Here is a 17643-nt window from a genome sequence, read left to right as displayed (position 1 = left end):
CTCACAGCAAGAAGGTCCTGGGTTCGAGCCCCAGGGCCGGCGAGGGCCTTTCTGTGTGGAGTTTGCATGTTCTCCCCGTGTCCGCGTGGGTTTCCTCTGGGTGCTCCGGTTTCCCCCACAGTCCAAAGACATGCAGGTTAGGTTAACTGGTGACTCTAAAATTGAGCGTAGGTGTGAATGTGAGTGTGAATGGTTGTCTGTGTCTATGTGTCAGCCCTGTGATGACCTGGCGACTTGTCCAGGGTGTACCCCGCCTTTCGCCCGTAGTCAGCTGGGATAGGCTCCAGCTTGCCTGCGAGCCTGTAGAAGGATAAAGCGGCTACAGATAATGAGATGAGATAATAATAATAATAATAAATGGCAAATTTAGCTACAGAGTGCACATCCTCTAAAGTCGAGAACAGTGTTATCCTGAACATCTGTGGAGACCAGAATGATGGTGAAGTTAATGATTTATTAGGAAGGTCAAAAGAAGAACTGAGATGTCTCTGTACTGATAGTCGGAGGTATAGCTGCTTTACTTTACATGCTGATGGAGGGCAAGTTAATCTCCTCCACACATTATTTGGATGTACAGTGGTGCTTGAAAGTTTGTGAACCCTTTAGAATTTTCTATATTTCTGCATAAATATGACCTAAAACATCATCAGATTTTCACACAAGTCCTAAAAGTAGATAAAGAGAACCCAGTTAACAAATGAGACAAAAATATTATACTTGGTCATTTATTTATTGAGGAAAATGATCCAATATTACATATCTGTGAGTGGCAAAAGTATGTGAACCTTTGCTTTCAGTATCTGGTGTGGCCCCCTCGTGCAGCAATAACTGCAATTAAACATTTCTCGTAACTGTTGATCAGTCCTGCACACCAGCTTGGAGGAATTTTAGCCCGTTCCTCCGTACAGAACAGCTTCAACTCTGGGATGTTGGTGGGTTTCCTCACATGAACTGCTCGCTTCAGGTTCTTCCACAACATTTTGATTGGATTAAGGTCAGGACTTTGACTTGGCCATTCCAAAACATTAACTTTATTCTTCTCTAACCATTCTTTGGTAGAAAAACTTGTGTGCTTAGGGTCATTATCTTGCTGCAAGACCCACCTTCTCTTGAGATTCAGTTCATGGACAGATGTCCTGACATTTTCCTTTAGAATTCGCTGGTATAATTCAGAATTCACTGTTCCATCAATGATGGCAAGCCGTCCTGGCCCAGATGCAGCAAAACAGGCCCAAACCATGATACTACCACCACCCATGACTGTGTCACCTCCCACAAGGACAACATCATCCTGAAGTTCGTAGATGACACTGCAGTGATAGGATGCATCACTGGCAGTGACAAAACGGCCTACAGGAGGGAGGTGGCCAGTCTGGTGTCATGGTGTGAGGACAACAACCTCACCCTCAACACAGACAAGATGAAGGAGATGATAGTGGACATGAGGAAGGAGAGGAGACCTCATCGGCCACTGTTCATCCGGGAGCTTGAGGTGGACAGGGTGAAATTAGAGTCAGTTGTTTTCCATCAATGGGATGAGAATCAGGTGTGAGTGGGCAACCTGTTTTATTTAAAGAACAGGGATCTATCAAAGTCTGATCTTCACAACACATGTTTGTGGAAGTGTATCATGGCACGAACAAAGGAGATTTCTGAGGACCTCAGAAAAAGCATTGTTGATGCTCATTGGGCTGGAAAAGGTTACAAAACCATCTCTAAAGAGTTTGGACTCCACCAGTCCACAGTCAGACCGACTGTGTACAAATGGAGGAAATTCAAGACCATTGTTACCCTCCCCAGGAGTGGTCGACCAACAAAGATCACTCCAAGAGCAAGGCGTGTAATAGTCGGCGAGGTCACAAAGGACCCCAGGGTAACTTCTAAGCAACTGAAGGCCTCTCTCACATTGGCTAATGTTAATGTTCATGAATCCACCATCAGGAGAACACTGAAAAACAATGGTGTGCATGGCAGCGTTGCAAGGAGAAAGCCACTGCTCTCCAAAAAGAACATTGCTGCCCATCTGCAGTTTGCTACAGATCACGTGGACAAGCCAGAAGGCTATTGAAAAAATGTTTTGTGGATGGATGAGACCAAAATAGAACTTTTTAGTTTTAATGCTTGGAGAAAGGAAAACACTGCATTTCAGCATAAGAACCTTATCCCATCTGTGAAACATGGTGGTGGTAGTATCATGGTTTGGGCCTGTTTTGCTGCATCTGGGCCAGGACAGCTTGCCATCATTGATGGAACAATGAATTCTGAATTCTCATCTCATCTCATTATCTGTAGCCGCTTTATCCTTCTACAGGCTCGCAGGCAAGCTGGAGCCTATCCCAGCTGACTACGGGCGAAAGGCGGGGTACACCCTGGACAAGTCGCCAGGTCATCACAGGGCTGACACATAGACACAGACAACCATTCACACTCACATTCACACATACGGTCAATTTAGAGTCACCAGTTAACCTAACCTGCATGTCTTTGGACTGTGGGGGAAACTGGAGCACCCGGAGGAAACCCACGCGGACACGGGGAGAACATGCAAACTCCACACAGAAAGGCCCTCGCCGGCCACGGGGCTCGAACCCGGACCTTCTTGCTGTGAGGCGACAGCGCTAACCACTACACCACCGTGCCGCCCATGAATTCTGAATTATACCAGTGAATTCTAAAGGAAAATGTCAGGACATCTGTCCATGAACTGAATCTCAAGAGAAGGTGGGTCGTGCAGCAAGACAACAACCCTAAGCACACAAGTCATTCTTCCAAAGAATGGTTAAACAAGAATGTTTTGGAATGGCCAAGTCAAAGTCCTGACCTTAATCCAATTGAAATGTTGTGGAAGGACCAGAAGCGAGCAGTTCATGTGAGGAAACCCACCAACATCCCAGAGTTGAAGCTGTTCTGTACAGAGGAATGGGCTAAAATTCCTCCATGCTGGTGTGCAGGACTGATCAACAGTTACCGCAAACATTTAGTTGCAGTTATTGCTGCTGAAAGCAAAGGCTCACATACTTTTGCCACTCACAGATATGTAATATTGGATCATTTTTCTTAATAAATAAATGACCAAGTATAATATTTTTGTCTCATTTCTTTAACTGGGTTCTCTTTATCTACTTTTAGGACTTGTGTGAAAATCTGATGATGTTTTATTTCATATTTATGTAGAAATATAGAAAATTCTAAAGGGTTCACAAACTTTCAAGCACCACTGTGGAGAAAAGAATCGCTCTCCACATCCATCTTTTATAAGAGCTCTTATAAATGATTGCATTAAAAGCAGTGCAGGTTCAGAGCTATGAGCCAAAGCCTGTATCCTGATTCTCTACATGTACCTTACAGGCTCGAGGCTCCTCAGCAGGACTTTTCCTCCTCCACTTCCTGATTTAAGAGGCACAGGATCAGTTGTGACACACGCACTCTCAGTTAAAGAGTCTTGGAGAGGAAGAGTTCACAGAATGTTCGTGGCACTTTCGGGGTTAGCTCAGGATTTCTTTAAAAAGCAGCCTGAGTGGAGAAAGATGAATAATTAGGTTCTGGCCTGAATTTGCCTTTTCTGGTTAAATAGTTTACTTTAAATATTGAAGAAAACACAAATATATATTTAAGGAAAATGGTATGCAAAAAGGGTTTTTGTAAGAAAATTTCTTTTTTTTAACCCATATAGTATTTGAAATAAATTGATAGATAGATAGATAGATAGATAGATAGATAGATAGATAGATAGATAGATAGATAGATAGATAGATAGATAGATAATCATACAGAATTTAAAAAAAATCAGTAAGTGATATAATATTTGCGATTCTTTGCCTAAATAAATAATCTCAAATATTATATCACTTGTTGATTTTATTTTTTTATCGCATATGGTCATTCATTCCTTCGTTAATTTGTTAATAAATAAATACATAGATAAATAAATACAGAAATAAATAAATTAAATCAAAGAATCCTAAATATTATTTGTTTATTTTTTTTTATTCTGTATGGTCATTCATTCATTCATTTGTTAATAAATAAATAAATAAATTAATTAAAATGATCCCAAATATTATATCACTTGTTGATGTTATTTGTTTTGGGGGTTTTTATTATTCTGTATGTTCATTCATTCATTTGTAGATAGATAGATAGATAGATAGATAGATAGATAGATAGATAGATAGATAGATAGATAGATAGATAGATAGATAGATAGACATAAAATCAAAGATTCCCCAATATTATATCACTTGTTGATATATTTTTTTTATTCTGTATGGTCATTCATTCATTCATTCATTCATTCATTCGTTAATTAGTTAATAAATAAACAAACAAACAAACAAATAAATAAATAAATAAATAGTTCATTAAATGAATCCCAAATATTATATCACTTGTTGAATTTATTTGTTTGGGTTGTTTTTTATTCTGTATGGTTATTTTTTAATTTTTGTAATTAACTAACTAACTAACTAACTAACTAACTAACTAACTAGTTAATTTGTTTTTTTAAATTAAATAAATAAATGGAATCAAAGAATCCCAAATGTTATATAACTTGTTGATTTTATTTGTTTTTTATTCTGTATGATTATGGTTATCTATCTATCTATCTATCTATCTATCTATCTATCTATCTATCTATCTATCTATCTATCTATCTATCTATCTATTAATTTAGATGCTCTGTCAAAGTAAAAATTATATTTCTTTTGTCACGTTTCCTTATTTTGATTTTGTCCCATAGCTTGTCAGTCAGGTCAGTTGAATAATTCTTTTTCTAAGAAATTAAAAAATGTTTTAAAGTGTGTATTTGTCATGTATTTTAAAAAGAAACAGTGAGATTATCTATCTATCTATCTATCTATCTATCTATCTATCTATCTATCTATCTATCTATCTATCTATCTATCTATCTATCTTATTTTATTTTATTTAAGAGTGATAGAATTTTCCTGTGGATCTGTCACTGGTATGTAGCAAATGGTCTGTGTTTAAATTAGAAAATTGGAATGAAAAAAGAAAATGCGCACCCGCCCACCCACACACACACACACACACACACACCCACACACACACACACAAAAAAAAAATTATGGCTTGGAGCTTCAACTTGGCAGAACAAAATATTTCTTTTTTAATGAGTAACAGTTGCTTGTTTTTGACGGCGGAGTTGTTAGTTGATGAATCTGTGCATTGTTCTGAATGTTTAGTGTGTGTTGTATGATCAGGACCATGGATACAACACTGAGTAGAAGTGTAAGCTGGTCTGCATCACACAAATGTGTATCTTTTGTGATTAATGCTGGCGTTCGTCATTTGGATTTCTCCACCACGGACATGTGAACTGCCGCTGAGAGGCTGTGATCTCCAGCAGCTCATGGAAAACTCTTACAATGCCACACTTGTTTACTCGCTCCCTCCTTCTCCTTTTCCTTTCGTTCATTCCTCATTTCCTTTATCCACAGCAGCAGCGATGACGGGGGGAGGACCGGGTTTGGGAAGTGGCAGAAGTGTGTGTCGGCTTGAATTTCTGTTTGATCTGGACTGTTTGTCTGATGCCATGGTGATGTGCGTGTGCGTGTGTGTGTGTGTGTGTGTGTGTGTGTGTGTGTGCGCGTGTGCATTGACTTTGGTCTGGCCCACACGCTTCCTGCCAAGCTGACTTGAGTGTAACTGTGTGCACATCCATCACACTATCATGATGCACGTCTGTCTCACAAGTCAATTCCACATATTTCTTAGAATTTTCTGAAATATTTTTAGACTTAATTTGATGTAAGGCAGCATTAATAATGAAATGATCTAGTGGAAAGCCTTCCTAAAGAATTCCATGCCTTCAACAAGTTCTTATGGATGCAGCGGTCAGCTGTTCACATACTTCTGGACATTTAGTGTATAAAGTATGATGTGAAAAATGAAGATAGAGTTCACAATGTGCATTCATGGAATTCTGCAAGTGCCCTTAGACTTCTGTTATAGCGAAGTTTTAAGTTATCAGGGTTTCTGTTGTTTTATATATATATATATATATATATATATATATATATATATATATATATATATATATATATATATATATATAAATCTCTCTGTAATTTCTCTGGTAATTACATTGCAAAGAGCCAGATGAAAACGGCTGAAAAATACTCGACTGCTCCTTTAATGAGGCGGCAAATAAATTGGCTAATACGTTCTAGAGAGTAAAGCATGAAGAAATATTTGACATTCTAACTACAGAGATGCAGCTATAAAATAATATGACTGTAATAAGCTGATGTTTCTGTTACCTGTGGTGTGATTGGGTGACTGTATGATTCCTGTTCTCCCTCAGGTCCTGTTCATCGGTGATTCTACTAACCGGGGGATGATGTACTACCTGATGGAGCGAGTAAATACTACACTGGAGGATTGGGATAAAGCTCACGACACCATCATCTACCACAATCTGAACCAGGGCAGAACACTCATCAGCTACTCGTATTACCCACAGTTCTGGCTACACAAGAACCAGAGACCCACCTTCCAGCAAGCACTGGAACAGCTCATAGAAAGGTCCGGGTGTGTGTGTGTGTGTGTGGGTGTGGGTGGGTGTTTGTATATGCGAGACATTTAACATTCATTTGAATACCTTGCATTATGTATTATTCTATCCACATTCACTGGATATGAGCAATTGCGCACTCTGATTGGCTACTCTACTACTAGGATATTAGCTCATATACCGCGAGTAAAGAAAAACAAAATGGCGGAGCGTGTTGCTGAACCAGGACAAAATAAAAACTCTACTTGAAAACAAAACTCCAGAAAATACAAAAAAGGATCAAAATATGGAATGAAAGTATTTGATGGTAAGAACGTATCTTTTTTATTTTTCAATAATAAAAATAATAATAATAATTATTATTATTATTATGGCGGCACGGTGGTGTAGTGGTTAGCGCTGTCGCCTCACAGCAAGAAGGTCCTGGGTTCGAGCCCCGGGGCCGGCGAGGGCCTTTCTGTGCGGAGTTTGCATGTTCTCCCCGTGTCCGCGTGGGTTTCCTCCGGGTGCTCCGGTTTCCCCCACAGTCCAAAGACATGCAGGTTAGGTTAACTGGTGACTCTAAATTGAGCGTAGGTGTGAATGTGAGTGTGAATGGTTGTCTGTGTCTATGTGTCAGCCCTGTGATGACCTGGCAATTTGTCCAGGGTGTACCCCGCCTTTCGCCCGTAGTCAGCTGGGATAGGCTCCAGCTTGCCTGCGACCCTGTAGAAGGATAAAGCAGCTAGAGATAATGAGATGAGATTATTATTATTATTATTATTATTACAGGATTTTTCACAAATTGCTCCTGTCATTTCGCCGGTTTGATTACATTCTTCATATTTTAGCATTATAATTTGTTGAATTTTTTTAGACTGGTTAAAAAGCTCAAAGAAGTTTGAAAATTACAGAGCTGAATTGTCTGAGGAAGAATTAAATAAATGTCTAAAGCTATTCTATACTTCGGCACGACAGCAAGACGACACTTTCTACAAAAAAAAAACAAGACTAAAGTCAATTCATGCAGCCATCAATAATTTTTTAAGAATCTGCCGAAGTGGAAATGATTTTGTCGGATATTTTGTATAAAGTTTTTATTTATCAAATTTGCAAAAAATAAAAATGCTCTGTTTCTCAAAATCCAGTGAATGTGGATAGAACAAAACAGTTATTCCACTCAATCTCAACACTTTTAAAAATGTATGACAATTCAGTTCGATGAAAAAAAAAAGAATGGTGAATGAATTATCAGGCCGCGTGATCACTTAATTTTTCTAGCATTGTTTAAAGAGCAGAGGACACAATAATGTAAAATAGCAGGAACACTTGTGACTTCACCAGAGGTGGAAGTAACACAGCTCTAATGGCGCGAAAACACACAAAAAACAGCTCTAAAATGGGAAAGAGCTGTTGTGCGACTGACTGTACAACTAGATTTAACAAAAAATCGACGCTCTCTTTTTACAAACTGCTGAAAGATAAAGGAATGAGAAGAAAAATGAAAGTAATACAAAAATTCATAAAAGTTTTTTTTAAGAAAAGGTCTGTTTGTTTAACATTTTTCATTTTCAGTAAATGGAATATTTTAGTTACTAGGCTATTATATTTTACTCCAGCCTTTACAAAGGCTGTGTTTGGGGAAATAATTAGTGTTGGCTATTAAGAAAATGAAACCAAAGGGTTTGTTTTTTTAATTTAAGAAAATGAATATGTAAGTTGATGAAGAAAAGGAAAATAAATGTTGTGATTTTTTGTAATAAAATTTTTCGCATTTGATTTTTTTCTTTAAATATCATGGAAAATTCGAATTGTGAACCCAATATAGTGAATCAAATCGAATTGTGAATTGTGTGAATCGTTACATGCCTAGTTTGTACATATTAGTCGTTAAGGTTTTATAGACGCATGGAGTTTCTAAAGTTTGAGTGCAGTTTACTGTCATCAGTATTCCTGCCGTGTTGAATACACAGATAAGAAGTTAGGTGTTAGAGAGGGCTATATGTTGTGTGCTGCATGTCTTTAGGGTGACCAGGATTTCTATTATTTCTGATAAAAGAAAAATCCACAAAACGATTCACCATTTAATCACAGTTTAATAATTTATTGATCAATTTAATAATGATAAATTTAAAATTAGAACACACCGTGTTTGTGCTTGGTCCAGCTTGCTCGTAAACAGTGAAGAGCTGATGATTATCTCTCACAGATGTGGCTTTGAACTTTAACCTTTGGCACTGTTGACTGTCACCCATGGCAGGTCACGACCTCTGGTAAACTCCCCTCAGACAGTGCTGGTTGCTGGAGGGGTCCAGTGGCTCAGTCTGGAGCATCTGGGGACCATGCAGCAGGTTCTTGAGAGGTAACTAACACACACACACACACACACACACACACACACACACACACACACACACACACACGTCTGTTTGCTTCCACCAGTGCATGTGTTCTGTTACTATTATGCTTCAGATGTTGTTATTTTTCTTTTAAAACATGAAATATAATGATCCTGACTCTGCGCTCTGAAGTAAGTTGGATTGGATCTGAATCCACCTCGTGGAAATGTGATAGACTGATGTATAATATGTAATCCAAATCCCATTTCTTACAGCACTTTCTAAATCCTAAATCTGACTCTGTCTTAATAAAAACCTAATAAACTATTCCCTGCCACTACCTGCTGAGTGAAAAGTTTATTAAAATATTACGGCTGTGTTCTTTGAGCTTAACGTAACTGCTTTTAATTATTTCCCAGAGAGAAGCTGCAGAACATCATGGTGGTGGTGAAATCTTTAGGAATGGGCTTTCATCTGCCAGTGGACGGCATTCACTCGCTCTCTCTGGTGAGTGATCAAGAAGCTTGTCTCAGCTAAAAATGGAAATACAATGCAGGTAATCTTGACTTACAGTGATGAATATAATCATCGTGATGATGGTATGAAACATTTATATACAGTATGTTGATTTTTTTTTTTTTTGTCTCTCATTTCAGAAATATACAAACAGTGGGTTCACATACATTCATATCTAGTTTATTCAAATTTAACTCTTCGGTTCTAGTCAGTACTTATTAGCTTGATGAAGGTTTGTACTTCATGGAACCTTCGGTTGCAAAGGTCATGTGTAGATCCTGTAAATGTTCCCCACGTCAAGACAAACTGAAGAAATTTTCGGTATGCATTTAAAAAACCTGCAAGCATTTTTGTCGGAGTGTATTTACTTTGTCCATCTCATTTGATTTAGTTACAAGCAATAAAAAATAATTATTCTATCTACATTCACTGGATATGAGCAATCAGACGCTCTGATTGGCTACTCTGTTACTAGGATATCAGCTCATATACTGTGAGTAGAGAAAAACAAAATGGCAGAGCCTGTTACTGAACCAACCGAGGACGAAATAAAAACTCTACTCGAAAACAACCCCCCCCCCAAAAAAAAGCAACAAAATATGGAAAGTATTTGATGATTTTATCTTTTATTATTTTTCAATAATAATAATAATAATCTCATCTCATTATCTCTAGCCACTTTATCCTGTTCTACAGGGTCGCAGGCAAGCTGGAGCCTATCCCAGCTGACTACGGGCGAAAGGCGGGGTACACCCTGGACAAGTTGCCAGGTCATCACAGGGCTGACACATAGACACAGACAACCATTCACACTCACATTCACACCTACGGTCAATTTAGAGTCACCAGTTAACCTAACTTGCATGTCTTTGGACTGTGGGGGAAACCGGAGCACCCGGAGGAAACCCACGCGGACACGGAGAGAACATGCAAACTCCACACAGAAAGGCCCTCGCCGGCCACGGGGCTCGTACCCAGGACCTTCTTGCTGTGAGGCGACAGCGCTAACCACTACACCACCGTGCCGCCCAATAATAATAATAATTATTATTATTATTATTATTATTATTATAGCATTTTTTACAAATTGCGACTATCATTTCACCGGTTTGTTTACATTCTAAGCAGAAATTATTTTGTCGGACATTTTGTCTCAAGTTTTTATTTATTGAATTTGCAAAAAATAAAAATGAAAATGCTCTGTTTCTCAAAATCCAATGAATGTGGATAGAATAAACAGTTATTCCGCTCAATCTCGTCGTACATGGCTGATAGCCAACTTAGCTCATGTACGAGTCGATTTCATGGAATAACTGTTAAATAACGCTGTTATACAGTCCAAGCTTGGAAAGAAAGATGTGACCAAGGAGTAAAATGATCCTATTTCCAAACGCAGCTGTTGTTATAACACTTATTTTTTCAGGAATATTAGCAGTATTTGTAATGCAGTTAAACGTTACATTCTGTTTGTATCTTCCAGAAAGGAGTGCAGGACCTCCACAATGTGAACAAGAACATTCTGGAAAGTGCAAAGCGCCTCGGGTACGAGGTGATTGACACGTTCAGCATCACCATGGGCCGCTATAAGGAGTTTCTTCAGGGTCGCTGTGCCTGCCATTTCCACGAGGTAAACCCGTAATCGTCCACTCTCGTGCCTTGACCTGAAAATTGCTGAAGGCATGTATGTGGATGTTCTGTAACAAATGGAGCTTCAGTGTTACTGAGGTCAGCAAATGCTCCATGCGCATTAACGGCAAAATTATATCAAAATGCCTCACGTATACTGTGCAGTTTACCAAATAAACAAACAAAGCACTTACTCTGAGTAATATTACTTTGATATTGTGATGCTGGGGTTATCATATTAATCTCTTCTAGTGGTGTGTAAAATCCAGAGAGCCAAAATGCACAGCGGTGGACTGAGTGCTAATGCTGTGGGTTTGTTTCTGTGATTGTAGTATTAAGGGCTGTATTTACCACCCAGAAAGCACATGAGCTCGCTGACTCACCATCTTTCAACAGAAATCTAATTTTCCTGGAACATAATGCGAGACACTACTCCAGTCCCCACTGTGTGTGTGCGAGAGAGAGAGAGAGAGAGAGAGAGAGAGTCACTGTTCTTCCAATTACCGAGTTCAACCACTTCCATTCATATAAGTCCTTGAAGAAACACAGCCCAATAAATCTGGCTTGAAAGAGCACTCGTGCTGCTTTTTACTCCGCTATAAATTGGCTGTCTGATCATTTAATGAGATATTAGCAATTAGGCAGGATTTTATTAGCTTGTAAAGACCAGGTTGGGTGCAGATGGGGGAGGAAAAGTGTGTGAAGTGGTGGATTTTGCTTCCATATGAGCATATTTTTGAAGGAAATCATCTCAACCGACACAATTATATTATACAGATTATAAATGAACGGGACTCAAATTACAGATTCCCACAACTAACACTACTGCCTGAATAATTAAGAGTTATTCCACGAAATCGAGTCGTACATGAGCTGATAGCTGACGAAGCGCATAGCTCCAAGTTGGCTATAAGCCATGTATGATGAAATTGAGTGGAATAACTGTTTTATTCTATCCACGTTCACTGGATTTTGAGAAACAGGGCATTTTTATTTTTATTTTTTGCAAATTTGATCAATAAAACTTTATACAAAACAGCTGACAAAATCATTTCTGCTTGGGATGTAAACAAACAGGCGAAATGACAGTTGCAATTTGTGAAAAATGCGATAATAATTCTTGAAAAATAAAAAAGATACACATGTTCTTACCATCAAATACTTTCATTCCGTATTTTGTTGCTTTTTTTGTATTTTTGGGGTTGCACTTAAAGGTGCATTACCGCCACCGAACTGGTCTGGAGTGTGGAACAGGCAATATGGGGGGGGGATATATTATTTTAGCTATTTTTGTTTCTTTTAAAGGGGAACTGAAGTCATTTTTAAACTTGCTTTATTTCTTAATTAACATGTTATTCAGTTATGTTTTCAGTTTTAGTAACCTTATATTGTAACTCGTATTGGCAACTAATTGCAATTAAATATTATACTTATCGGCCTATTCGGTTTTTAGTCATATTGAATTTAGTTAGTTTGGTCCATGGCAGGCGTCGCTTATCCGCGCGATCTTTACGAGACTTGTGCGAGACTTTGAAGCGTAAAGTGTCAGCCAGGTGTCAGTGCCGCCATTTTGAAAACTGTTTTCCAAACGAAGTATTGCACAACAATGAGTTTAAATGATGATTATTGCCGACTTTTTTCAAACTTTCCTGATTGCTATCAAAACAAACAAAACTTCCGGCTTGATTACGTCAGCATTCGAAAGAGGGCGCGCGCGTCTTTTGACAATGTTGGCACATGTTGGTCACTTTGATTTCTGCTGTACGTTTTACTTCCGTCCTACGAAGTCTCGCACAGGTCTCAACGAATCTCGTTTACGACCATTGCTTTGACATATGGACTGATATATTACATAGCATATTTCAAACACTCATAACTTGCTATAGCAGTGACAAAATAGTGATCAAACATGCATTCCGATATTTAATAAAATGAGAAATAACATTTTGATCATAAAAAATTGCCTTCAGTAAATACTTAAATACTTGATGATAATTTTTGGAGTTTTGTTTTTGAGTACAGTTTTTATTTCCTCCTCGGTTGGTTCAGCAACACGCACTGCCATTTTGTTTTTCTCTACTCACAATATATGAGCAGATAGCCTAGTATTAGAGTAGCCAATCAGAGCATGCGATTGCTCATATCCAGTCAATGTGGATAGAATAAAAGAGGATAGTTCCATTTAAAGCAGGATTTTTTTTTCATTCCAAGCAATCAGGCAGATATTTGCCGTATGTGGTTATATGGTGTTCCTCATGTTTATTGACTAAATATTTACCCAAGCTAATCAGTTTGCATTCCACGGCATCCTAAAATGAGGCTTCTTCAGCGTCAACTGTCAGAGTTCATGATAAAGGAATTTTTCAACTAACAAGGAGAAGCCAATTGTGCTGTCAATATATGGTTTAATGCATCAAATATTAAGACCAAATAAATGACAGTGAAATTTATAACTGTGTATTATAACTATAATAAGTACGAAGTACAACATAATGGAAACAAAATGGACGCATAGTGTATGATAAGGTAATGAGGTATTACGTGTGTGTCTCATTATAACATATTCTCTGATATCTTGCTTAATACACCAGTGCAGTTGAATTCTCATCTCTGATTGGTCAGAAGTTGTTGATTAATTTTCAGTAACAGCTGCTTTGACAGTAGCTCCAGCTCATTTACATTAAAGAACCCAAAATGAAATCTCATCTCATCTCATTATCTGTAGCCGCTTTATCCTGTTCTACAGGGTCGCAGGCAAGCTGGAGCCTATCCCAGCTGACTACGGGCGAAAGGCGGGGTACACCCTGGACAAGTCGCCAGGTCATCACAGGGCTGACACATAGACACAGACAACCATTCACACTCACATTCACACCTACGGTCAATTTAGAGTCACCAGTTAACCTAACCTGCATGTCTTTGGACTGTGGGGGAAACCGGAGCACCCGGAGGAAACCCACGCGGACACGGGGAGAACATGCAAACTCCACACAGAAAGGCCCTCGCCGGCCACGGGGCTCGAACCCGGACCTTCTTGCTGTGAGGCGACAGCGCTAACCACTACACCACCATGCCGCCCCCAAAATGAAATAATACATTAATATTTTGATAGTAGCAACTTGTATTCTCAAGTGCCGACTTCACATAAACTGATTAGAAAATGTGTACGGATTGATTTTGTGTTTTCTCGAAGGAAATGTTTATTTAGTTTTTTTGATCTCCAGTGAGGGCGGCACGGTGGTGTAGTGGTTAGTGCTGTCGCCTCACAGCAAGAAGGTCCGGGTTCGAGCCCCGGGGCCGGCGAGGGCCTTTCTGTGTGGAGTTTGCATGTTCTCCCCGTGTCCGCGTGGGTTTCCTCCGGGTGCTCCGGTTTCCCCCACAGTCCAAAGACATGCAGGTTAGGTTAACTGGTGACTCTAAATTGAGCGTAGGTGTGAATGTGAGTGTGAATGGTTGTCTGTGTCTATGTGTCAGCCCTGTGATGACCTGGCGACTTGTCCAGGGTGTACCCCGCCTTTCGCCCGTAGTCAGCTGGGATAAGCTCCAGCTTGCCTGCGACCCTGTAGAACAGGATAAAGCGGCTACAGATAATGAGATGAGATGAGATGATCTCCAGTGTCATTGCTTTGTAGGGGTCCTTATTTTTTTTTACACCATTGGAGAGTCTTCAGGAAATGGTCTTTATGCCCCTGGAGAGTCTAGAGGACTCAGTGACGTGACATGCATCATGTCGTTTTGTCTTATTATCTTCAAAGGAAAAGGAAAACTGAGAAGCAATGATGAAGGAACGGCTGTTTATAGCTGTTTTAATGCCATTTGTTTCTCAGATGGCACACAATATTGTGTGTGTGTGTATTTTATTTATTTATTTATTTATTTTATTTAGGTTTGTGATGTTACTAAGATTTGGATTAAACCCATTCAATTCAAGTGACCAGTCAAACAAGTGAATACCAATGAGAACTCAGTAATATAGTATTTTGATTGCTTATCAAAGCAACTATAAACATGGATGTGAGATTTCCGGTCTTCGAGAACCAAACACAACAGGATAGTTTGGATTTTAATTTAGATACCACATCTTGCTCACTAATACCACCAGAGCAAATGGCTTCAACACCAGCTGATCTCATTAACCCCAGTACAATGTTGTCACTGTGTTCCTTCAGGTTGGAAAGCTGTCACTTCCCACAGTGCCTGCCTACAAAAAGCTCCAGCTAGTGAGCCGTGCTGGAGAGAGTGTGAGTGTGACGAGCACGAGGCCAGAGCCGACGTCTCGACCCAATTCATCCTATCACGTGAAGGGAGCAGTGAACCAAGTGTACTCTGAGATCCTGCTCAGCCGAGTGTGCATGCCTTATATCCACAACGGGACCAGTAGCCAGCACTGACACAGACTTACTGAGCTGTTAGCTGGTGCGAATAAAGTGTGTGTGTTGGGAGTGTGTTGTCCGTCCAGTCATAGGATGTATATAATTGTATGAAATGAAGCCATTATCTTGTTTGTGTGTGTGTTTTGAGTCTTCCAAAATGACTTCAGCAGCTGCACCTTAGTTCCAGTGTGTGGTCGATGCCGGCTGTGAAACCTTTCCACAATGTCCACGTAACGTTCCCAGGATGTTTCTGGAAAGGTTCCATGGCTTTCCGGGAGTGCCTTTGATGTCACATGGCTTCGGCTTGTCACTTTTATGGAAGCTCGGGTGGCTCTGTGAAGTCTTGCGTTTAACCCCAAGCTCAATCCCTCACAAGTGCTAAGCTGCGTTTATACCAAAGGTCTTATGAAGATTACGTTTACCTCACATTTTCTAAAGCCCATATATTTTTCTACAGATGTTTTTTTTTTTATTTCCAAGCCTTTAATGGCCTATGTAATATTATCAGTGTAAAATATATATATAAACTATGAAAAAGCTGTATTGTTTCAGGTAGCTGATGAATTTCTACTTTGCCCTGGAATGCTGGCATGCCTACCTGAATTTCCTCACATTTATATTCACACATTATGAGGAACATTGACTTTACTGGTCTCAGAGCGATTGCAAGGAGATTATAGTGATTTAAACATGGCATAAATTATTCCTATCCCATCTTGTAGCTATTCTAGGTCATGAAGGTTGTTTCTAAACGCGGTGAAATTGTTTAATAGCCTGATGCTGTGATGTGAGATGGCTGCTGTTTGGTCGATGCCACCCAGCCAGAGGTCTTCGAGATCAACACTGTAGGTGTCAATTTGACCATTTTTCTTCTTTTTTTTAAATTACATTTTATACTACCATTTAAAAAAATCAAGTTAAATAAATGCACAATTCAAATATTCTCAAATTAGGAGCAAGTCCAAAATTATTCTACATAAAAATAAATTATAATGTGATGTCATTTTGGCCTGGATTATGAATGAGGATTGCTTTTGTCATGGTGGCACCAGTAATTGGAAATCTGAACAGTATACAGTATATTTTTGGAAGAACATGTCTACATTTAGGAGAAAACTGAAAGGTATTTGACTTTTCTGAAGTGCTGAAGAATTAAAGGAATCAGAGATTTCTTTTTTTGTTTGTTTTTGTTTTTTAATTGGTTCCCATCTGGAAAGTTCTGCAGTTTGTAATTTGTGTTATTGTATTGTATTTAATATGTATTAATATTGTTTAATAATTAAACCAAACCGAGTTTGAAACCTAAACTAGGCACTGAGAGAGAGAGAGAGAGAGAGAGAGAGAGAGAGAGTGTATTTCTGGTGTGTAGTCTCTGTTCACATATGTCTGGATGTTTCTCTGTGTTTTTGTAATAAAATTGCTGTTCATCCAAGTTGATCAGAATGTATGGAGATTACTTATCAGGAAAGGCGATGTGGACAAGAGTTTTTGTTTTGTTTTTTAAATAAAAGATATGATAAATTATCTTATGATTCATGTAGCCCATTTCAACACTGTTTTACAGGATAAAGTCAGAATATAATAGGATATGATAGTCAGAATATCATATAGTATAATATAATATATGATATTAATTACTGGATTATTATATGGAAATGGAAAAAAGAAAATATTCAAAACCTATTTATTACCTATTTACCTATTACTTATTTAAAACCTACACAGTTTGGTTGAACGTCATTCACCTTTTTGTCCTACTTGTCCACTATTATTATTATTATTATTATTATTAGTTTTTGTTGTTCTTGCTCATTATCATTATTTGTATTAGTAACAATATAATAAGAAAGAGAAAGAAAGAAAGCACAACTTTATTCATCACACACTTGTGAATAATAATAATATAATAATAATAGTGATATTATTATTAACAACAATAATACAAATAATAAGAGCAACAACATAATATCACTATTATTATTATTATTATTATTATTATTATTATTATTATTAACAACAATAATACAAATAATGAGGATGCTGAAAATAAGAGCAAGAACAACTAATAATAATAATAATCATAATAATCAATTATTATTATGATTATTATTGTTAACAACAAGACAGATGATGATGATAATGATGATGATAGCAAGAACAACAACAAATGGTGATTATTATTATTATACTTTTTGTGCACCATCTTGTCCGGATTTAACTCCTTTTTTTTTCCCTCTAAAAACTAAATTATGTAAGTTGATTAGTGACGTGA

The 17643-nt window shown here is 38.3% G+C and overlaps 1 protein-coding gene across 1 annotated transcript in view; it reads left to right on the top strand.

Annotated features, from left to right (window-relative positions):
• cped1 (cadherin-like and PC-esterase domain containing 1) overlaps positions 1–16808 on the top strand; it is a 208136-nt gene extending 191328 nt beyond the window's left edge. Inside the window, exons 17-21 of the mRNA XM_060903332.1 lie at positions 6329–6549; positions 8778–8879; positions 9276–9363; positions 10853–10999; positions 15168–16808. Of these exons, the coding sequence (XP_060759315.1) occupies positions 6329–6549; positions 8778–8879; positions 9276–9363; positions 10853–10999; positions 15168–15389 (780 nt within the window). The 3' untranslated portion in view covers positions 15390–16808. The remainder of the gene's footprint in view (positions 1–6328; positions 6550–8777; positions 8880–9275; positions 9364–10852; positions 11000–15167) is intronic.
• Positions 16809–17643: the final 835 nt, after the last annotated feature.

Source organism: Neoarius graeffei, chromosome 21, assembly GCF_027579695.1.
Source record: "Neoarius graeffei isolate fNeoGra1 chromosome 21, fNeoGra1.pri, whole genome shotgun sequence".
Taxonomy (NCBI): Eukaryota; Metazoa; Chordata; class Actinopteri; order Siluriformes; family Ariidae; genus Neoarius; species Neoarius graeffei.
This window is presented reverse-complemented; position numbering and strand designations above follow the sequence as displayed.